We start from the raw sequence: 24,110 nt of genomic DNA, 5'->3' as shown, positions 1-24,110 counted from the left end.
CTCGCTCCCCCTCCCCCCCTCACACGCTCCCGCCTCCCCCCCTCACTCGCTCCCCCTCCCCCCCCTCACTCACTCCCCCTCCACCCCTCACTCACTCCCCCTCCACCCCTCCCCCCCCGCACTCACACCCCCTCCACCCCTCTCCCCCGCACTCACTCCCCCTCCACCCCTCCCCCCCGCACTCACTCCCCCTCCACCCCTACCCCCGCACTCACATCCCCCTCCACCCCTCCCCCCCGCATCACTCCCCTCCACCCCTCCCCCCCCGCACTCACTCCCCTCCACCCCTCCCCCCCGCACTCACTCCCCCTCCACCCCTCCCTCCCCCGCACTCACTCCCCCTCCACCCTCCCCCCCCCGCACTCACTCCCCCTCCACCCTCCCCCCCGCACTCACTCCCCCTCCACCCCTCCCCCCCCGCACTCACTCCCCTCCACCCCTCCCCCCCCGCACTCACTCCCCTCCACCCCGCACTCACTCCTCCTCCACCCCGCACTCACTCCTCCTCCACCCCGCACTCACTCCTCCTCCACCCCGCACTCACTCCCTCCTCCACCCCGCACTTCACTCCTCCTCCACCCCTCCCCCGCACTCACTCCTCCTCCACCCCGCACTCACTACTCTCCACCCCTCCACCCCGCACTCACTACTCCTCCACCCTCCCCCCCGCCTCACTCACTCCCTCCACCCCTCCCCCCCGCACTCACTCCTCCTCACCCCTCCCCCGCACTCACTCCATCCCTCCACCCCTCCCCCCGCACTCACTCCTCCTCCCCCCGCACTCACTCCTCCTCCACCCCTCCCCCCGCACTCACTCCTCCTCCACCCCCGCACTCACTCCTCCTCCACCCCTCCCCCCGCACTCACTCCTCCTCCACCCCGCACTCACTCCTCCTCCACCCCCGCACTCACTCCTCCTCCACCCCCGCACTCACTCCTCCTCCACCCCCGCACTCACTCTCTCCTCCACCCCCGCACTCACTCCTCCTCCACCCCCGCACTCACTCTCCTCCACCCCCGCACTCACTCCTCCTCCACCCCCGCACTCACTCACTCCTCCTCCACCCCCGCACTCACTCCTCCTCACCCCCGCACTCACTCTCCTCCACCCCCGCACTCACTCCTCCTCCACCCCCGCACTCACTCCTCCTCCACCCCCGCACTCACTCCTCCTCCACCCCCGCACTCACTCCTCCTCCACCCCCGCACTCACTCCTCCTCCACCCCCGCACTCACTCCTCCTCCACCCCCGCACTCACTCCTCCTCCACCCCCGCACTCACTCCTCCTCCACCCCCGCACTCACTCCTCCTCCACCCCCGCACTCACTCCTCCTCCACCCCGCACTCACTCCTCCTCCACCCCCGCACTCACTCCTCCTCCACCCCCGCGCACTCACTCCTCCTCCACCCCGCACTCACTCCTCCTCCACCCCCGCACTCACTCCTCCTCCACCCCCGCACTCACTCCTCCTCCACCCCCGCACTCACTCCTCCTCCACCCCCGCACTCACTTCCTCCTCCACCCCCGCACTCACTCCTCCTCCACCCCCGCACTCACTCCTCCTCCACCCCCGCACTCACTCCTCCTCCACCCCCGCACTCACTCCTCCTCCACCCCCGCACTCACTCCTCCTCCACCCCCGCACTCACTCTCCTCCACCCCCGCACTCACTCCTCCTCCACCCCCGCACTCACTCCTCCTCCACCCCCGCACTCACTCCTCCTCCACCCCCGCACTCACTCCTCCTCCACCCCCGCACTCACTCCTCCTCTCCACCCCCGCACTCACTCCTCCTCCACCCCCCGCACTCACTCCTCCTCCACCCCCGCACTCACTCCTCCTCCACCCCCGCACTCACTCCTCCTCCACCCCCGCACTCACGTCCTCCTCCACCCCCCGCACTCACTCTCCTCACTCTCCTCCACCCCCGCACTCACTCCTCCTCCACCCCCCGCACTCACTTCCTCCTCCCCCCCGCACTCACTCCTCCTCCCCCCCCGCACTCACTCCTCCTCCCCCCCCGCACCCACTCCTCCTCCCCCCCCGCACCCACTCCTCCTCCCCCCCCGCACCCCTCACTCTCCCCCGCACCCACTCCTCCTCCCCCCCCGCACTCACTCCTCCTCCCCCCCCGCACTCACTCCTCCTCCCCCCCCGCACTCACTCCTCCTCCCCCCCCGCACTCACTCCTCTCCTCCCCCCCCGCACTCACTCCTCCTCCCCCCCGCACTCACTCCTCCTCCCCCCCCGCACTCACTCCTCCTCCCCCCCCGCACTCACTCCTCCTCCCCCCCCGCACTCACTCCTCCTCCCCCCCCGCACTCACTCCTCCTCCCCCCCCCGCACTCACTCCTCCTCCCCCCCCCGCACTCACTCCTCCTCCCCCCCCGCACTCACTCCTCCTCCCCCCCCGCACTCACTCCTCCTCCCCCCCCGCACTCACTCCTCCTCCCCCCCCGCACTCACTCCTCCTCCCCCCCCGCACTCACTCCTCCTCCCCCCCCCGCACTCACTCCTCCTCCCCCCCCGCACTCACTCCTCCTCCCCCCCCGCACTCACTCCTCCTCCCCCCCCGCACTCACTCCTCCTCCCCCCCCGCACTCACTCCTCTCCCCCCCCGCACTCACTCCTCCTCCCCCCCCGCACTCACTCCTCCTCCCCCCCCGCACTCACTCCTCCTCCACCCCCGCACTCACTCCTCCTCCACCCCGCACTCACTCCTCCTCCACCCCCGCACTCACTCCTCCTCCACCCCCGCACTCACTCCCCTCCACCCCGCACTCACTCCTCCTCCACCCCTCCCCCCCCGCACTCACTCCTCCTCCACCCCTCCCCCCCGCACTCACTCCTCCTCCACCCCTCCCCCCCGCACTCACTCCTCCTCCACCCCTCCCCCCCGCACTCACTCCTTCTCCCCCCCCCGCACTCACTCCTCCTCCACCCCTCCCCCCCCGCACTCACTCCCCCTCCACCCCTCCCCCCCGCACACTCCCCCTCCACCCCTCCCCGCCCGCACTCACTCCCCCTCCACCCCTCCCCCCCCGCACTCACTTCCTCCTCCACCCCGCACTCACTCCTCCTCCACCCCGCACTCAACTCCTCCTCCACCCCTCCCCCCGCACTCACTCCTCCTCCACCCCTCCCCCGCACTCACTCCTCCTCCACCCCTCCCCCCCGCACTCACTCCTCCTCCACCCCTCCCCCCGCACTCACTCCTCCTCCACCCCTCCCCCCGCACTCACTCCTCCTCCACCCCTCCCCCCGCACTCACTCCTCCTCCACCCCTCCCCCCGCACTCACTCCTCCTCCCCCCCCTCCCCCCGCACTCACTCCTCCTCCACCCCTCCCCCGCACTCACTCCTCCTCCACCCCTCCCCCCGCACTCACTCCTCCTCCACCCCTCCCCCCGCACTCACTCCTCCTCCTCCACCCTCCCCTCCGCTCTCACTCCTCCTCCATCCCTCCCCCCGCACTCACTCCTCCTCCACCCCTCCCCCCCCGCACTCACTCCTCCTCCACCCCTCCCCCCCCGCACTCACTCCCCCCTCCACCCCTCCCCCCCCGACACTCACTCCCCCTCCACCCCTCCCCCCCCGCACTCACTCCCCCTCCACCCCTCCCCCCCCGCACTCACTCCCCCTCCACCCCTCCCCCCCGCACTCACTCCCCCTCCACCCCTCCCCCCCCGCACTCACTCCCCCTCCACCCCTCCCCCCCCCGCACTCACTCCCCCTCCACCCCTCCCCCCCCGCACTCACTCCCCCTCCACCCCTCCACCCCCCGCACTCACTCCCCCTCCACCCCTCCCCCCGCACTCCCTTCTCCACCACCCCCCTCACCCTCACTCTCCTCCCCCCGCCCTCACTCCTCCTCCTCACCAACCCCTCCCCCACACTCAGTCAACTTCCCTCCCCCCAGTCCCGGCGCCTCTCCTCCCCGCTGTCCTGTTTCCCAGTTCCACTCCCCCAGACCTTGGCCTTTTCCCCGGCCCCGTGCTGTCCTACTGACCGGCCGCCAGCTCCAAGACGGCCCGGTTCCCGCTCTCGGCGTTTCCCTCACTCACACCATTTTCCCCAGCTCCGCATCACTCTGCGCTTCACACAAACCTGCTGCTGCCGACTGGCCCCGCCCCGCGCCGCCGTCCATTGGCCTGGACGCAGAAACATACTCCGCGATTGGACAGAGCCTCTGTCAATCAGATCCGTTCCTTCCGCCGCCTTGTTCGGTTGCGCTGGTCTGACGGCATTGCTGGATAAGCACGTGATATAGCGGCGCCCTGCCATTGGTTAGACCATCCGGCCATTGGTCAGGCCGCAATGCATGCCGGGGAATGTAGTTCCCGCCGGTCGACGGAATTTCCGGTGAGAAGAGGAGGAAACAGGAAATTAAACTACAACTCCCAGCAGACACCCCTTCCAACCCGGACAGGAGACTAGCCAAGAGTTCATTAGTGCATTTGCTAGGAGCTGTAGTCCTTTTGGAGATTCTGTCTTCCCAAAATCTGTACTGTATTTTGCAATTAAATTTGCACGTTACCCAATCTTGTGGCATTATTCTGGAGACCTGCAGGAGTAAATCATAAGGGCATTTTCCCCTTGTGGGAGAATCTAGAACTAGAGGTCACTGTTTAAAAATAAGGGGCCGCCCATTTAAGACAGAGGAGGAGAAAATTTTTCTCCCTGAGGGTCATGACTCTTTGGAATTCTCTTCCTCAAAAGGCAGTGGAAGCAGAATCTTTGAATATTTTTAAGGCAGAGGTAGATAGATTCTTGATAAGCAAGGAGGTGGAAGGTTATCGAGGGTAGGTGGAAATGTGAAGTAATCAGCTCAGCCATGAACTTATTGAATGGTGGAGCAGGCTCGAAGGGCTGAGTGGCCTACTCCTGCTCCTAATTCGTATGTTCATTGAAACAGACCAGAGACAGGAGGCCATTCAGCACCCCCCCCCCCCCCCCACCTCAAGCTCCACTATTCAATAAGATCATGGTTGACCTTAATTCATCCCCCTGCCATGGCTCCATATCTATTTACACCCCTAACTAGCAAAACTATTGATCTGCGATTGAGCTGGCATCCACTGCATTTTATGGGAGGGAGTTCCACACTTCTACCACCCTTTGCGTGAAGTGATTCCTAACTTTTCTTCTGAATGGCCTCTGATTTTAAGGTTATAGGAACATAGAAAAATAGGAGCAGGTGTAGGCCATTTGGCCCTTCGAGCCTGCTCTGCCATTCAATACGATCATGGCTGATCATCCAAACTCAGTACCCTGTTCCCACTTTCTCCCCATATCACTTGATTCCTTTCGCCCTAAGAACGATATCTAACTCATGAATATATTTAATGATTTGGCCTCAACTGCTTTCTGTGGTAGAGAATTCCACAGGTTCACCACTCTCTGGGTGAAGGAATCTCTCATCATCTCAGTGCTAAATGGCTTAACCCTCATCCTTAGACTGTGACCCCCTGGTCCTGGACTCCCCCACCATCGGGAACATCCTTCCTGCATCTAGTCTGTCCAGTCCTGTTAGAATTTTGCAGGTTTCTATGAGATCCCCTCTCATTCTTCTAAACTCTAGCGAATACAAGCCTAATCAACCCAATCTTTCTTCATATGTCAGTCCTACCATCCCAGGAATCAGTCTGCTGAACCTTCGTTGCACTCCCTCCATAGCAAGAACATCCTCAAATAAGGAGACCAAAACTGCACACAATTCTCCAGCTGTGGTCTAACTAGGGCTTTGTATAGCTGCAGCAAAACTTCACTTTATACTCTATCCTTCTCGTTATAAAGGCTCACATTCGATTAGACTTTGTGGTTGATTATTTTTTGAATCTGATCGCTACATTTTAGTACAAAAGCAAAATACTGCAGATACTGGAAATCTGAAATAAAAACAGAAAATGGTGGAACAGGTCTGGCAGCATCTGTGGAGTGAGAAACTAGAGTTAATGTTTCAAGTCAATGTTTTGATGAAGGGTCATTGACTTGAAACATTAACTCTGTTCCTCTCTCCATGGATGCTGCAGACCTGCTGAGTATTTCCAGCATTTTCTGTTTTACGCAACAATTTAGTAAACCTGTGTATAGGGATCCATAAATCTCTTTGGACCTCCACTGTTCCAATGTGTAGGCCTTTAGGAGATTGTGTCTCCAAGATTGAAACTCATTTATTTATTTGCTTTCTGATTTATGTCACAATTTGTGGCCTCTCCTCCTGAATGCTATCATCGTTGGAAAGGGTGGGGAACAAGGGAGGAGGAAATACTGTTTGACCAACAATTTATCATCCAACTGGGTAATGAAGTGTCTGTTCACTTTCCAGTTGGTGTGCAAAGACTTAAAGGATAAGTTGACCAATGATGAGGGTGAGGAAGTTGGAGGCGGGAGATCATGAAATGAAGCCTCTGCATGTATGTCCATAAAAAGAAGTTGGCAAGCCTAGCTCACAAGATAATACAGATGAAGCAAGCCTATTTGGCTATTACTTGTTCATTTATTATATATAGACTTGCATTTATATCACACCTTTCACAACCACAGAACATCGCAAAATGCTTAACTGCCAATGATGCATTTTAAAAATGTAATCAGCTACAATGCATGAAAATGCAGCAGCCAATTTACACACAGCAGGCTTCTACTAACAAGATAAATGGCCGTATATTATTTTATCTGATGTTGGTTAAGGGATAAATATTGGCAAAGACACCAGGATAACTTCACTGCTCTGCTTCAGTGGTGGGATCCTTTACATTCATGATGGCGCAGACGTGGCCTCAGTTTAACGTTTCATCTGAAAGAAGGCACTTGCAACAGTGCAGCACTGGAGTATCAGCCCTGTTTATTTGCTCAGGTCTCTGAAATGGCCGATGACCTATTAACGAGAGTACTACTACTGAACCAAGGCCAACACTATAGGAGGTAAATCTGGAAACTTTCTTTAAATTGCAAGTGGTACGCAGATCCAAAACTAATGGTGGACAAATTCAGGATGAAGAAAAAGAATTCCTAATACATGGAGCAGATTCCCAACTGGAAGGAACTTTAGGGTCATTCTGAATGGCCTTCCTCCTCTGGAATTATCTTGTGATGTTTCCTCATAGCTTCGATACTCAGAATCTATCTGGTACCACTTCCTGAATGCCTCCTCATCTCTTGTTGACCAGCACTGGATAGTGTTCAGTGCTCTAATCAGAGTACTGCACAGATGGGAGCACAACTTCCTCAACCAAGTGGGCATTCTACAAATCCCACTCCAGCCTCTCCCCCCCCACCTCCTCTGCAATCTCATCCAAACTTATATCTCCACCCCCATCCTTCAGTTGCTTTGCCTCTGGCCCCACCACCATTACTGGCACAGTCCTGTAGAAGAAATACTTGGGTCACACTCACAGGCTAAACAATTCAAAGTGGTTATGACTTTACATGACAGCAATCAGCAAGACACGTCAAACAGGGGGAAGCTAGATAATAGGATAGGTGGTGATGAAAAGGGTTGGAAGACGACTTGTGTGGAGCATAAACACCAACACAGACCTGTTGAGCTGAATGGCCTGTTTCTCTGTCAAATATTCTATGCAACATTAAAGATACAGAAGAACCTTTCAGTAGCTTTATTTTCTTGTTAAAAGCAAACAGAAATTGGCAATAATCGTTTTCCTTCAACACAGTTGTATTTACATCACTTATGTGTTTGAAACCTCTTGAAGTTCTTCACATCTAATGAATTACTCAAGTGCAAAGACTTTGTTTAACACAGCAGCCGTTATGCACAATAACGTCACACAAACAAATCGGAATGAATCATAAGCTGATAGCGTGTTTTGGGGTGAGTTGGATGCCAGGGGAATGCTCCAGTTTTCCTTCCTATAGCGCGATGAAATCTTTAACATAAATTGGAATAGGCAGACGAGATTCTGGTTGAACATCTTGTTCTAAAGCAACGCAGCACTCCTTTGGTACCACACGAAGCGTGGGACTAGGTAATGTGCCCAAGTCTCTGGAGTGGGTCCTGAAGCCAAAGTATTCCAACGCAATGGAGACATCTGTAGCCTTGAGGATACTTTCAAGTCACAGCTCAACCTCACAGTATGACAGCGAGAAAGATCTCTCAGTGCACAAGCACCCAGTGTAGCACTAAACGAAACCTCCAGCCAAGGCCAGAATGGGCTGCAGAGTTGGGTGAGCCACCTATAACAAAGCAATTTACAGCCAATGAAGTACTTGTTGAAGTGGTCACTGTTGTAATGTAGAGAAACGTGGCAGGCAATTTGCATACAAGATCACACAAGCAGCAATGTGACAATGACCAGATCATCTATTTATCTAGTGATGTTGGTTGAGGGATGAATATTGGGCAGGAGACCAGAGAGAACTTCACTGCTCTTCTTTGAAAGTGCTGTAAATACAGGTCTATTATTGTATAACAGGGCAGGGTGGTGGGAGGGGCACGGTAAAGAGTGGGAGGTGGTGGCTGTACTGGTCGAGTTGGTCATTCTGCATTGAACTACATTGACTTGTGTAAGTTTATCCTGTTACGTTTTGGTGCAAATTTACTAAAGATGCTCAGTAGTAACCCTGGTTAAATTATTCTGTTATCCAATTTCACAGAAAAAGTGCCATCAGTTATCATAGGCTGAACAGGTAGCATTCAACCCACAACAACAGCAGAATATCCACTTTGAACAGGAGTGCAGAAACAGCTTAATGAGAAAGCTGAACCTGCGTTATTGAGGATTCAACTCAAGGAACACTCAGATTTATTAAGGAGCTCGGTTGCTCTGGGAGTAAAATGCTTGCTGATTAACTGTAACCAAGGCTGTGTACACACGTTGATCCACACAGAGACTTTCCCGATGTATAAATAGATAGAGGATTTTAATCTGCTTCCCTTGCCAACGTTCTCCCATCAAACAGTTGCTTCCACTTCCACTCCTTCCTCATCCTCAATCAGGCTATAAACCGCATGGATTTGGATCGGCCTCTGTAGCGGGTGTGCAAGTAACTTGGCCATGCAATTATGCAGCTCCACAGCCTGCCCGGTGAGCGACACATCATACTTGTAGCTGGTCCCCTTTGTATCCAAGTTATTGAAAAATGAATAAACTTCCTATACAGAAAAGAAACCAAAAATGAAATATACAATCCAGAATGGGCAAATAATTAACAATGATTGTGATAATTCTCCTGGCTGGAATATTTCCTGGTCCCCATTATCATCTTGGCCTCAAAGTCAGAAGGTCATGGGTTCATGCCCCACTCCAGAGACTTGAGCACAAAGTCTAGGCTAACACTTTCCAGTGCAGTAATGAGGGACTGCTGCACTGTCAGAGGTGCTGTCGCTCAGATGAGACATTAAACCGAGGCCCCGTCTGCTGTCCCAGGTGGACATAAAAGATCCCACGGCACTATTTGCAGAAGAGCAGGGGAGTTCTCCCAGTTGTTCTGGCCAATATTTATCCCTCAGCCAAAAATGTCAAGAACAGATTAACAGGTCATTTATCTCACTGCAGTTTGCGGGATCTTACTCTGCTCAGTTTGGCTGCTGCATTTCCTAGAATTGTGACGACACTTCAAAAACACTTCTTTGACAGTGAAGGGCTTTGAGACCTCCTGAGGTCGTGAAAAGTGCTGTATAAATGTGGGAATTTCTTTTCTGTCCCTGGGGATAATCAGCACCAACTTCGTTCGGCAGCTGCAATAAAAACAGGGCAGGCCCAAGGGCGAGCACACGCACACAAGAGAAAGAGAAAGTGAGAGAGAAAAAAAAAAAGAGTGTGAAATAGAGAAATACAAAACACACCTCTACCTTGCAGCAGGAGTCGTCGTCCATTTCTTCGGTCCCGTTGTGAATATAAATCACATCGAAGAAAAAATAAGGAGATTGCAGAATTTTCTGAGGAGAGAAGCGAAGAAAACAGAGATTACACCAGGCATCAAGTAAGCAGGTGCGACATGTTACATCGAGCAACAGTCTGGGTGTTCAAATGTCCTGCGTCAAGTGCTTTTTTTTTTAGCAGATACTACACCTGTCGTGCCTGTAACCTAGTGAATGATCCCAGAGTGCTTCAATAAAGTAGGGGAACGAATACCAAAGCAAATACTAAGAGCAGGTAACAAGACAGAAGCAAAGGTTGACAGATTGCTGTTAGGCAAGAGTATTAAGGGTTACAGAACCAAAGCAGGCAAATGGGGTTGAGGTACAGATTAGCCATGATCTAACTGAATGGTGGAGCAGGCTCAAAGGGCTGAATGGCTTCCTCCTGTTCTTATCAGCATTGAAGAAGCAGGGCCATGGGAGGTGGAGAGAGATACAGCAACTTGAAGGAGTTAGGAAAAGGACAGATCACAGGGCTAAAGACTCTGTTGCTGCTGTTGGACTGGGTGGGGGCAGACATGAAGTCAAGACGCAGGAACAGTGGAGGGCACCTAGAGGGACACCGGGATGCAGGAGGTCGCAGACAAGCCTACGGAGGGACTGGAAACAAGGACTTACTTCTTCAAATTCAGTGCTGGGAGGGACAAGAAACTGAAGGAGGTTGGCTGGCAGACAGGACTGAGTGCCAGAGTTGGAGACCTCAGTGAGTTATGAATCTACCCAGGGTGGTGCTTGGATGACCAATGAGGAGTTCTGGGTTACAGATCAGGTGCTAACTTTTCATTGCTCATCCTCCAGGGCTGGTATTGCACAAAATAAATGGATTAGGGAGCCCAGGCAATATTTGACAAATCTGTTGGAGTTTGTTGAAATTGTATTTGATAATAAACCACATAAGAGGCTATTACACAAAATTAGGGCTCATGGGATTAGGGGTAATATATTAGCATGGTCTGAGGATTGGTTAACGGACAGAAAACAGAGAGTAAGAATAAACAGTTCATTTTTGGGTTGGCAGGCTGTTAACTAGTGGGGTGCCGCAAGGATCAGTGCTGGGGTCTCAGCTATTTACAATTTATAACAAATGACTTAGATGAGGGGAGCAAGTGTAATGTATCCAAGTTTGCTGACAATACAAAGTTAGGTGAGAAAGTAAGCTGTGAGGAGGACACAAATGGACTTGCATAGGGATATAGTCATATTAAGTTAATGGGCAAAAACATGGCAGATGGAATATAATATGAGCAAGTGTGAAGTTATCCACTTTGGTAAGAAAACTAGAAAAGCAGAATTTTTTAAAATGGTGAAAGACTGGGAAACACTGGGATCTGGGTGTGCACAAATCACAAAGTTAACATGCAAGTACAATAAGCAATTAGGAAGGCAAATGGCATATTAATCTTTATTACAAAGGGATTGGAGTATAAGAGTAAAGTCTTACTGCAATTGTATAGAGCCTTGGTGAGACCACACCTGGAGTACAGTGTCCAGTTTTGGTCTCCTCACATAAGGAAGGATATACTTGCCTTAGAGGGAGTGCAACAAAGGTTCACCAGACTGATTCCTAGGGTAATGGGATTGTCCTATAAGAGGAGATTGAGTAGACTAGGCCCATATTCCCTAGAGTTTAGAAGAATGAGAGGTGATCTTATTAAAACGTATAAATTGTTAAGGACCTTGACACGGGAGATGCTGAGAGGCAGTTTCCCTTGGCTGCAGTCCAAAACTAGGGGTCACAGTCTCAAGATAAGGGGTCAGATATTCAAGTTTGAGGTGAGGAGAAATTTCTTTACTCAAAGGGTTGTGAATCTTTGGAATTGTCTATCCCAAAGAGCTGTGAAAGGGAGTTTTAGATTTTTGACCTGGTGACAGTGAAGGAATGGAGATATGGTTTGAAGTTAGGATGTTGAGTTACTTAGAGGGGAACTTGCAGACAGTGGTGTTCCCTTGCGTCTGCTGCCCTTATCTTTCTAGGTGGTAGGAGTCATTGGTTTAGAAGCTGCTGTTGAAGGAGGCTTGGTGAGTTGCTTGGTGTGAGTTGAGATACAGTACCTACATGGGTTCGTGTAGGCTGCTCACCATCACCTTCTCGAAGACAATTAGCGATGGGCAACAAATGTTGGGCTTGCTAGCGACGCCCACAACCCATAAAAGAATAAAAATAAAATCCTATTCACCTAACACCCCTGTTTTCGCTGACCTACATTGGCTCCAAGTCAAGCAACGCCTTGATTTTAAAATTCTCATCCTTGATTTCAAATCTCTCCATGGCCTCGCCCCTCCCTATCTGTGTAATCTCCTCCAGTCCCACTACCCTCCAAGATAACTGTGCTCCTCTCATTCTGGCCACTTAAATATCCCCAACTTTAATTGCTCCATTGGTGGCTGTGCCTTCAGCTGCCTGGGCCCTAAGCTCTGGAATTCCCTCCTTGCCTCACTTTCTTCCTTTAAGACAATCCTTAAAATCTACCTCTTTGACCAAGCTTTTCGTCATCTGACCTAATATCTCCTTATGTGACTCGGTGTCGTATTTTGTTTTATAATGCTCCTGTGAAGCACCTTGGGACTGTTTTATTACGTTAAGGACGTGATATAAATGTAAGTAGTTGTTGACTGAATAGTCACAGCTCTCTGAGGTAGAGAATTCCTAAGCTTCACAACTCACTGGTTGAAGAATTTTTCCTCCTCTCAGTTCTAAATGACTGACCCAGGACTTCCCAAAGCCCTTCAGAGCCAATGAAATGTAGTAACACAGGGCGTGGCGATAAACAATATGCACACAGCCAGATCCCACAAACAGCCATGCAATAAAAGATCAGATAACTTTTTCCCCCTTTATACTCAGCCAGGAAGACTGGTCACTTGAGTGAAGTAGCAGAGGGCAGGCAGTGCCCCTAGTCCCAGCGTCATTAGGCCAGGGGTGAGGGTGGGGGTGGGTGCAGGTAGGGCAGAGACACTGACAACACAAGGTTTGAGCAGGAAGTGAAATATCATTCCCTACTCACATTGAGCCGCTCGATGGAGATGGACTGTGGGTGGTAGGGCGTTCGAATGTAGACCAGGATCATCCGTACAATGTATGGTGGTGGGATGGTCTGAACATTTTCCGTTACTGGCAGCTCAATCTTCTGTTGTCTGCAGGATCAGATTTTTTTTTTAAGAAATAAAAGAAATGATCAGAGTAATAAGCTCAAGGAGGTAGATAATGCCCACTGAGTGAGCTGATCTCATAGCAGGGGCATCAAAGCTCCACTATTGGCTTTAGTCCCCTTCCCAGAGATTGGGGAGAGTGGTGGGACATCAAGCTGGATCGGGTTCAGCGGTGATACCCCACCCCAATGTCAAATAGCCTGCAGACCTCAGTCTAGGAGTGACTAGAGTGTGCACGATTCACTGCAAAGCCTGACAACCATTGCTAAAAGCCTCATTCTCAGCCTGCAATGATACCTGTTGCATTGTACACTCTCTGGGCATGTCCAATACTAGTTCCTGCTTCTACAATTTATTCATATCTCCCTCCTTCACATTTAGCTGTGGCTCAGTGGGCAGCACTCTCCCGCCTCCCACTTCAATCCCACTCCAGAAACTTAAGCACAAAATCCAGACTGACACTCCCAGTGCAGTACTGAGGGAGTGCTGCAGTGTCAGAGATGCCACCTTTCAGAGGAGATGTAAAAGATCCCATGACACTATTTCGAAGAACAGCAGAGGAGTTCTCCCAATATTTATCCCGTAACCAATATCACTAAAGCAGTCTATTTGGTCATTAACATATTGCTGTTTGTGGGCACCTGCAAGCACGAACTGGCTGATATATTTCCTACATTACAATGACTGCACATCATTGGCTATGAAGTGTTTTGGAATATCCTGAGGTCCTGAAATGTTGTGTAGAAACGCAAGCCTGTCTTTCTGGCAACCCCAACAGTTAACATTCTATCCTGAAGGCACTTACTATCTGCACTCTCAATTCTTTGATCAGCAGAACCACGGGACAGTTTCCTATATATCTTTCAAAAAGGGAAGTGTCACAAGAACAAAACCCAGATTCAACTGTCACTCAAACTGTTCTGCAAAGACCCACTAACCCATGGGAGCACATTTCCCAGTAACTCACTGGATGTTACATCCCAAGCTGAACTCCATTGTATAATCACAACCACTTACATTAGGTTAAATAGTCCGTTCAGATCTGAAAATAGACTTTAAGGAAAAGAACAAAGAATTACATAAAATCTACAGCACAGAAACAGGCCATTTAGTCCAACAGGTTTATACTCCACACATACCCCAGTGTTATACAGCGACAGACCTGTCCCCACCAGTAGTGCACCCCAGTGTTATACAGTGACAGACTGTCCCCAGCAGTACTGTACTCATGTTATACAGTGACAGACCTGTCCCCACCAGTACTGTACCCCAGTGTTACACAATGACAGACCTGTCCCCACCAGACCTGTACCATTGTTGGAACAGCAATAGACCTGTCCCCACCAGTACTGTTCCCATGTTACATAGCAACAGACCTGTACCACCTGTACTGTACCCCAGTGTTGTATAGCGACAGACCTGTACCCACCAGTACTGTACCCATGTTATACAGGGACAGACCTATCCCCACCAGTACTGCACCCAAGTGTTATACAGTTGAAAAATGCTCACTTCAGACCCAAGCCAAGTTTGGAAGGTCAGAATCTATAATTACAATACAGTTCACTGTTCAAGGAGACAGGATATGAAACTTTAACATCTATTGCAGTTTACTGAACTCCTAATAACAACAGTGTACATACTGTCGCAAACCAGGGGTCTCCAAACCTTCGACAGTACACTCCCGATACCAGGCATAAAATAGGCACTACAGTCAGGTCGTCACCCTGATACTGCGTACAGTAAGTGCCTGTTGCGACACTGTAATACATTCCAGAACTTGTGGATCTCCCTTACATAAAGGATACTGAATGATTCACAAACATTTGTATCCAGGTCATACAGGCAGCTGCAGACCTCCCGGGGGTCAGAGGTGAATCCTGACAACTGGAAGGAGAAAAAAGGGGACATGTAATGTGCAAAACAGCCAACATTTCACACCAGTACGCCACAAAGAGGACAATATGGTTCAATGGCACTTGATCTCTAGTCATTATGTAAACATAATTACATTCTAGAGCCATCTATTGGTCTGAGCTTGGCACTACAGTGTGACTGTTAACATGGAAAAAAATGAATGGGAATTTGAGGGAGAGAAAGAGGCGCAGAGAGAAAATTAAACAATTGAACAGATTATTTGGTTGTTGATCCAGTTATGAACGGTTAAGTTTCATTCCCATGTAGAGATCACTGCATCAGTGATTGTACAAAGCTGATTGTGCAAACCCCCTCCACTCCCCTCTCCTCTCCTCTCCCATTTTAGGCTGGTATATTGTTCTTACCCAAGTGACTTCATCATTCACCACCACGAGAGCAAACTCGTGCCGCTTGTCAATCTTGTGCTTTGTCCGGACAAACATTTCGATCATTTTCTGGGCGATATTTAATGCATTGGTTTTCGAACTTGATAAAAATAAAAGAACTAAAATCAAATTCAATAACTCCCAGTGCCTGATGAAGGTCAACCTGATAACACCCCAGTCCAATAATCTCACTACGCCAAAGGCACTGTTAACTCAATAATCGTTCAGAACATAGAATCTTACAGCCAGGCCATTCAGCCCATCATGCCTGTGCCATTTCTTTGAAAGAGCTATCCAATTAGTCCCAATCCCCTTGCCCTTTCCCTTTCAAGTATTGATGTAATTCAGCTTTGAAAGGTACCACTGAATCTGCTCCTACCTGCCACTTATCAGCCCAAGCCTGAATGTTGTCCAGGTCTTGCTGCATATGGGCACAGACTGCTTAATTATCTGAAGAGTTGCAAATGGTACTGAACGCTGTGCAATCATCAGCAAACATCCCTACTTCTGACTTTATGATGGAGGAAAGGTCATTATGAAGCAGCGGAAAATGGTTGGGCCTAGCAGTCGACCCTGAAGAACTCCTGCGACATCCTGGGGTTGAGATGATTGGCCTCCAACAACCACAACCATCTTCCTTTGCACTAGGTATGACTCCAGCGAGTGGAGAGTTTTCCCCCTGATTCCCATTGACATCAAGGCTAGGACTCCTTGATGCCACATTCAGTCAACTGTCTTGATGTCCAGGGCAGTCACTCTCACCTCACTTCTGGAATTCAACTCTTTTGTCCAGGTTTGGTCCAAGGGTGGCGCAGTGGTTAGCACCGCAGCCTCACAGCTCCAGCGACCCGGGCTCGGTTCTGGGTACTGCCTGTGCGGAGTTTGCAAGTTCTCCCTGTGACCGCGTGGCTTTCATTGCAGCAGCTTATTCGGAAGCAGAGAGTGCTGAGCGAGTGATCAGCTGGGAAGGTCAGTTTCAACTTAAACTTAATTTTCCTTTTGTTTTCGGCGGACCAGGGGGCTGCTGGGTAAGTAAAAACCTATATATTTGGGCTGTTTCTGAACCTGAGACACTACACGTGTAGTGTCTCCCACCCGCCCTCCTCCTCTAACCAAAAAAAAAGGACTCGGTGGTGTGTAGATAAGGTAAGGCTTTTTCTATTGCTCTTTTTTTTTATCGTGTGATTGGTAAAAACTTTTCGTTCTTTTTTCATTTATCTAAGTTAAGCTTAAGATTAAAAATGGCAGGAGATCTCAGACCCGTGTTATGCTCCTCTTGCTCAATGTGGGAGCTCAGGGACACGGCTGATGTCCCTGACTCCTTCACGTGCAGGAAGTGTGTTCAGCTGCAGCGCTTGTTAGACCGCATGACGACTCTGGAGCTGCGGGTGGACTCACTTTGGAGCATCCACGATGCTGAGGAGGTCGTGGATAGCACGTTTAGCGAATTGGTCACACCGCAGATTAGGATTGCTGAGGGAGAAAGGGAATGGGTGACCAAAAGGCAGAGAAAGAGCAGGAAGGCAGCGCAGGTGTCCCTTGCGGTCATCTCCCTCCAAAACAGGTATATCGTTTTGGATACTGTTGAGGGAGATGGCTCACCAGGGGAAGGCAGCAGTAGCCAGGTTCATGGCACCGTGGCTGGCTCTGCTGTTCGGAAGGGTGGGAAAAAGAGTGGAAAGGCTATAGTCATAGGGGATTCGATTGTAAGGGGAGTAGATAGGCGGTTCTGTGGTCGAAAACGAGACTCCCGAATGGTATGTTGCCTCCCAGGTGCACGGGTCAGGGATGTCTCAGATTGGCTGCAGAACATTCTGAAAGGGGAGGGTGAACAACCAGTTGTCGTTGTGCACATAGGCACCAATGATATAGGTAAAAAACGGGATGAGGTCCTACAAGCAGAATTTAGGGAGTTAGGAGCCAAGTTAAAAAGTAGGACCTCAGAGGTAGTAATCTCAGGATTGCTACCAGTGCCACGTGATAGTCAGAGTAGAAATGAAAGAATAGTCAGGATGAATGCGTGGCTTGACAGATGGTGCAGGAGGGAGGGGTTCAGATTTTTGGGACATTGGGACCGGTTCTGGGGGAGGTGGGACTATTACAAATTGGACAGTCTACACCTGGGCCGGACTGGAACCAATGTCCTTGGGGGCGCTTTTGCTAACGCTGTTGGGGAGGGTTTAAACTAATGTGGCAGGGGGATGGGAACCAAATGAGGACAGTAAGGAGGTAGTAACTAAAGCCTGTAATGAGCTAGATAATGAAGTCAGCGTGACTAAGGGAAAGAGTAGGCAGGGAGCAGATGATGTACGCAAAGAGACTGGTGGTCTGAGGTGCATTTGTTTTAATGCAAGAGGTGTAGTAGGTAAGGCAGATGAACTTAGGGCTTGGATTAGTACCTGGGAGTATGATGTTATTGCTATTACTGAGACTTGGTTGAGAGAAGGGAACTAAATATCCCAGGATATCGATGCTTCAGGCGGGATAGAGAGGGAGGTAAAAGGGGTGGAGGAGTTGCATTACTGGTCAAAGAGGATATCACAGCTGTGCTGAAGGAGGGCACTATGGAGGACTCGAGCAGTGAGGCAATATGGGCAGAACTCAGAAATAGGAAGGGTGCGGTAACAATGTTGGGGCTGTACTACAGGCCTCCCAACAGCGAGCGTGAGATAGAGGTACAAATATGTAAACAGATTATGGAAAGATGTAGGAGCAACAGGGTGGTGGTGATAGGAGATTTTAATTTTCCCAACATTGACTGGGATTCACTTAGTGTTAGAGGTCTAGATGGAGCAGAATTTGTAAGGAGCATCCAGGAGGGTTTTCTAGAGCAGTATGTAAATAGTCCAACTCGGGAAGGGGCCATACCGGACCTGGTGTTGGGGAATGAGCCTGGCCAGGTGGTTGAAGTTTCAGTAGGGGACTACTTTGGGAATAGTGATCACAATTCCATAAGTTTTAGAAAACTCGTGGACAAAGACGAGAGTGGTCCTAAAGGAAGAGTGCTAAATTGGGGGAAGGCCAACTATACCAAAATTCGGCAGGAGCTGGGGAATGTAGATTGGGAGCAGCTGTTTGAAGGTAAATCCACATTTGATATGTGGGATGCTTTTAAAGCGAGGTTGATTAGTGTGCAGGAGAGACATGTTCCTGTGAAAATGAGGGATAGAAATGGCAAGATTAGGGAACCATGGATGACAGGTGAAATTGTGAGACTAGCTAAGAGGAAAAAGGAAGCATACATAAGGTCTAGGAGGCTGAAGAAAGACGAAGCTTTGAAAGAATATCGGGAATGTAGGACCAATCTGAAACGAGGAATTAAGAGGGCTAAAAGAGGTCATGAAATATCTTTAGCAAACAGGGTTAAGGAAAATCCCAAAGCCTTTTATTCATATATAAGGAGCAAGAGGGTAACTAGAGAAAGGATTGGCCCACTCAAGGACAAAGGAGGAAAGTTATGCGTGGAGTCAGAGACGTGTGACCAGTGGTGTTCCACAGGGATCCGTGCTGGGACCACTGTTGTTTGTGATATACATAAATGATTTGGAGGAAAGTATAGGTGGTCTGATTAGCAAGTTTGCAGACGACACTAAGATTGGTGGAGTAGCAGAGAGTGAAGGGGACTGTCAGAGAATACAGCAGAATATAGATAGATTGGAGAGTTGGGCAGAGAAATGGCAGATGGAGTTTAATCAGGGCAAATGCGAGGTGATGCATTTTGGAAGATCCAATTCAAGAGTGAACTATACAGTAAATGGAAAAGTCCTGGGGAAAATTGATGTACAGAGAGATTTGGGTGTTCAGGTCCATTGTTCCCTGAAGGTGGCAACGCAGGTCAATAGAGTGGTCAAGAAGGCATACGGCATGCTTTCCTTCATCGGACGGGGTATTGAGTACAAGAGTTGGCAGGTCATGTTACAGTTGTATAAGACTTTGGTTCGGCCACATTTGGAATACTGCGTGCAGTTCTGGTCGCCACATTACCAAAAGGATGTAGATGCTTTGGAGAGGGTGCAGAGGAGGTTCACCAGGATGTTGCCTGGTATGGAGGGCGCTAGCTATGAAGAGAGGTTGAGTAGATTAGGATTATTTTCATTAGAAAGACGGAGGTTGAGGGGGGACCTGATTGAGGTGTACAAAATCATGAGAGGTATAGACAGGGTGGATAGCAAGAAGCGTTTTCCCCAGAGTGGGGGATTCAATTACTAGGGGTCACGAGTTCAAAGTGAGAGGGGAAAAGTTTAGGGGGGATATGCGTGGAAAGTTCTTTACGCAGAGGGTGGTGGGTGCCTGGAACGCGTTGCCAGCGGAGGTGGTAGACGCGGGCACGATAGCGTCTTTTAAGATGTATCTAGACAGATACATGAATGGGCAGGAAGCAAAGAGATACAGACCCTTAGAAAATAGGCGACATGTTTATATAGAGGATCTGGATCGGCGCAGGCTTGGAGGGCCGAAGGGCCTGTTCCTGTGCTGTAATTTTCTTTGTCCGGGTGCTCCAGTTTCCTCTCTCAGCCAAAGACTTGCAGGTTGATAGGTAAATTGGCCATTGTAAACTGCCCCTTGTGTAGGTAGGTGGTAGAAGAATTGAGGGAAGATGGGGATGTGGTAGGGAATATGGGATTAATGTAGGATTAGTATAAATGGGTGATTGACGGTCGGCACACTCAGTGGGCCGAAGGGCCTGTTTCAGTGCTGTAACTCTCTATGACTCTAAGGCTGTAATGAGTTCTGGAGCCAAGTGTTTTTGGCAGAACCCAAACTGAGCATCAGTGAGAAGGTTATTGCTAAGTGCCACTTGATAGCACTGTTGACGGCACTTTCCACCATTTTGCCGATGATTGAGAGTAGAAAGATGGGGTGATAATTGGCCAGATTGGATTTAGAAACATAGAAAATAGGAGCAGGAGTAGGCCATTCGGCCCTTCGAGCCTGCTCCGCCATTCATTATGATCATGACTGATCACCCAACTCAGTAACCTGTTCCGCTTTCCCCCCACATCCTTTGATCCCTTTCGCCCCAAGAGCTATACCTAACTCCTTCTTAAAAACATACAATGTTTTGGCCTCAACTGCTTTCTGTGGTAGCGAATTCCACAGACTCACCACTCTCTGGGTGAAGAAATTTCTCCTCATCTCAGTCCTGAAAGGTTTACCCCGTATCCTTAGACTATGACCCCTGGTTCTAGACTCCGCCACCTTTGGGAACATCCTTGCTTTTTGTGGATAGTACACAGCTGGGCAGTTTTTGATTGTGTCAGGTAGATGTCAGTGTTTTAGATATACTGCAACAGCTTGGCTAGAGTCGCAGCTAGTTCTGCAGCACAAGTCTTCAGCACTGCAGACAGGATGTTGTCAGGGGCGATAACCTTTGCTGTATCCAATGTGCTCAGCTGTTTCTTGCTATCACATGGAGTGAATCAAATTGGCTGAAAACTGTGATGCTGGGGACCTCAGGGATAAAATCTAAATATCTCCCATCCAGGAGTTTGAGGTCACAGCCAACGCACAACAGCAGCTCCACATTAAAATCTAAAAACCCAATTCATAGCAACACAATAACCCCCACTCACATGGCCAAATCTGCAGTCATAACTCAACAGCAACTCCCCTTTCCACTGACCTCTCAGTAGGCCCCTCCCCCCACTGCCCAACCCAACTATCCACAAACCTAAATTGCCACTAACTAGAATTGTGATCAATCTCTATAACCCCACCCAGGGACCATCTGGATATGGACAGGCTAACAATCTCGTACAAATGGTTGATTCCCAAAACACATGGCAAAGACCGTTCAAATATTGAACATTAACACCCAAATCACATCTGCCCGGCACGAATTACATCGAATTTACAGACAGGAACAGACTATTCAGCCCAACTGGTCCATGCTGGTCTTTATACTCCACCCAAACCTCCTGTCCAACCCTACCAATATTATCTTCCATTCCTGTCTCCCTCATGTGTTTATCCAGCTTCCCCTTAAATGCAGCTGTGTGATTCGCCTCAACTATTCACTATGGTAGAGAGTTCCACATTCTCACCACTCTCTGGACAAAGAGGTTTGTCCCAAATGGATTTATTAGTGACTCTTATATTTATGACCTGTAGTTTTGACGTCTCTATATTTTTCCTATCCAACACTTTCAATATTTGAAAGACCTTCATTAGGTCACTCCTCAGCCTTCCTCGTCTAAAGAAAAGAACCCCAGCCTGTTCAGTGGTTAATGATACAAGATGTCAAAATATTAGCGCAAAGCATCCTAACCCATTCATTGAATCCAGCTTCTGTAGTGACATCTCCTCCGAAAGGTCCAAACAGATGATCTGTAAAGAGAAAGGAAGAGAACCTGAGGGCTGTCTCTCTCAATTCCCTTCCTGTATGATAAGCAGATAACTGGCACACACAAACCAACCAGAATAAACCAAACAATCACCTAGCCAGTGATGCATCAGTCAGCAACAGGTCAAGCCCTTATTCAGGGATGAGGGGATTGTCCTATAGGAGAGACTGTGTAAATTATATTTATATTCATTAGAGTTTAGAAGATTGATAGGTGATCTCATTGAAATATATAACATTCTTAACAGCATTAGCAGGGTCAATGCTGGATAGATGTTTCCCCTGGCTGGAACTAGGGGATCACAGTCTCAAAATAAGGGGTCAGCCATTTAGGACTGAGACAAGGAGAAAAGTTTTCACTGAGGGTTGTGAAACTTTGGAATTCTTTAACCCAAAGGGCAGTGGATGCTCTGTCATTGAGTATATTCAAGACTGAGATCGATAGATATTTGGATACGGGATAGTGTGGGAAGGTGGAATTGAGGTAGATGATCACCTATGATCTTACTGAATGGAGCAGCAGACACAAAGGCCGTATGGTCTACACCTGCTCAATTTGCTCTCTCCAGACATAATGCCCATTTGTAAAGACGAAAGCCTAGGATTGTGCTGCAATTCATGGTTCAGGTACTGCATGTGGGTGATTCTAGCTCTAGAGCTGAATCAGGATGGGCAGGATCTGATTCAAGAGGTCCGACTGGGGTCCGAGACATAGTTGTGGGATTTTGATTCTGCTGTACTCATTGTCAGAGTTACTCTCGACTTTCTCCCATCCAATGTATTTCCATTACTTCTCCTATAAAGGTAGACAATGACTGCCTTCATTTGCTACCATTCTTGCCTAAGTTCCATTCTATCTACCCAAACCATTCAAAAATTGAGATCTGCCCCCTTCCCAAATAATTCAAACAGTTCAAAATCTTTCCAACTGTAAATCTTACATTAGGAGTCTTTGACAGCTTGAATCCCTTCATACAACCTTCAAATTGTGTCAGAGCAACATCACAAAAATAGATTATCTGGGTCAATATAACATGGCTGTTTGTGGGAGCTTGCTGTGTGCAAATTGGCTGCCGCATTGTCTACATTCCAACAGTGCACTTCAAAAAGTACTTCATAGGCTGTAAAGCACTTTGAGACGCTCAGTGGTCGTGAAAAGCACTCTATAAATGCAAGTCGTTCTTTTTCATTTCAGCAACTATCATATTTCACAAAACACTGGACCGTTGTTAACTGTTTTTACTCAAAGGTCCACAATCCCTTTCCTAATCATTTATGTATTTCATGTTTTTTTGGTGAATCAATGCAGCCTTGAAACACAACCTCAACAAAACTCACCACTTTCTCCGGACAATTAACTTTCGGAGTCCTGATCTGAGTCTCAGGCTGGGGATGGCTTTGGAACTGTGTTGGCAGCTGGAGTTGGGTTTGAAATTGGGGTTGACTTTGGGATTGGGGCAGGAATGAAGATTGGCCTGGGGGCGCAGACTGGTTTTGAAATTGGGGTTGGCTTTGAGACTGGGGCAAGGATTGGGGCTTGGACAGGAATTGAGATTGAGATTGGGACTGGGGCAGGGATTGGGGTTGACCTTGAGACTGACTTTGGGATTGAGGTTGACTTTGGGATTGAGATTGGGGTTGTACTTCGAGTTGACTTTGATATTGGGGTTGATTTTGGGGTTGGGGTTGGAATGGGGGATGGGCCTGGGCTTGAGCCTGGGCCTCCTGCTCCTGGTGCCTCCTCCGGCTACTCCTGGTCCTTCCCCCGGCTCCTGAGCTCTCAGTCACGGCCTCGCCATCTCCTTCCCTGCCACCGGCCTGCGCCCCTTGCCCAGGCGGATCCTGCCTGTCTTCCGCCCCTTCGGGGTTGGAGCGGGTGCTGGGTCTCTGCTCCATCGGGCTCGAAGCCTCGGGTTCGGGTTCAGAACCGGCCGGGGCCTCTCTCCCATCCTCAGCGGCCGCCGCCATCTTCGCGACGGTCCACAAACCGGAAACGAGGAGGAAGGGAGCCCAAGGCCTTCTGGGTGTTGTAGTTCTTTCCGGATGTTTCTGCGGTGACGGCACGGGAAGGACTACAATCCCAGAGTGCCGTGCCGCGCCGCATCGAGGGCCTTGCGGGAGTTGCAGTTCCGTATGCCCTCCCGCCCATTATAACTAATGGAGGAAGCACGACAATTCCCAGAATACCCCGGGGCAGCTTGGCCAGCTGCTCAAGTACATGTAATGCCCCTGGCATTAATATCTATCTGTCTATATAATGAGCTCCCATGAAAATCAATTTCTTTATAATGCACCTTATTAATTCCAGCATAAATTATCAGTAAATCTAGTCAAATAAGAGAGTCCTGTGTTATTTCCTCTCTAATTTAAGATGAAGATTGATTTATTGTTTCTCAAACTCAGCTATTGTCAATCTAGGCCAGGTAGGGC

The 24,110-nt window shown here is 49.8% G+C and overlaps 2 protein-coding genes across 3 annotated transcripts in view; both read right to left on the bottom strand.

Moving 5' to 3' along the window:
- The window catches only part of dda1 (DET1 and DDB1 associated 1), a 25,887-nt gene extending 21,758 nt beyond the window's left edge, over positions 1–4,129 (bottom strand). The window contains exon 1 of the mRNA XM_068016010.1: positions 4,068–4,129. Within this exon, the coding sequence (XP_067872111.1) occupies positions 4,068–4,070 (3 nt within the window). The 5' untranslated portion in view covers positions 4,071–4,129. The remainder of the gene's footprint in view (positions 1–4,067) is intronic.
- Positions 4,130–7,605: 3,476 nt separating this feature from the next.
- Positions 7,606–23,680, bottom strand: babam1 (BRISC and BRCA1 A complex member 1). Of its 2 annotated transcripts, none has more exons than XM_068016008.1 (8): positions 23,019–23,680; positions 21,606–21,664; positions 15,317–15,437; positions 14,843–14,921; positions 14,052–14,076; positions 12,890–13,019; positions 9,810–9,902; positions 7,606–9,116 (listed from the first exon to the last, which is right to left on the bottom strand). In XM_068016008.1, the coding sequence occupies exons 1-8, from the start codon at positions 23,646–23,648 to the stop codon at positions 8,916–8,918; spliced, it is 1,338 nt and encodes a 445-aa protein (XP_067872109.1). In that variant the 5' UTR covers positions 23,649–23,680; the 3' UTR covers positions 7,606–8,915. The 2 variants fall into 2 exon arrangements, with proteins under 2 accessions (XP_067872109.1, XP_067872110.1); XM_068016009.1 differs by having other exon boundaries at positions 9,816–9,902.
- Positions 23,681–24,110: the final 430 nt, after the last annotated feature.

This window comes from Heterodontus francisci, chromosome 36 (assembly GCF_036365525.1).
Source record: "Heterodontus francisci isolate sHetFra1 chromosome 36, sHetFra1.hap1, whole genome shotgun sequence".
NCBI lineage: Eukaryota > Metazoa > Chordata > Chondrichthyes > Heterodontiformes > Heterodontidae > Heterodontus > Heterodontus francisci.
The sequence above is the reverse complement of the archived record's forward strand: the minus strand, read 5'-3'. Positions and strand labels throughout refer to the sequence as shown.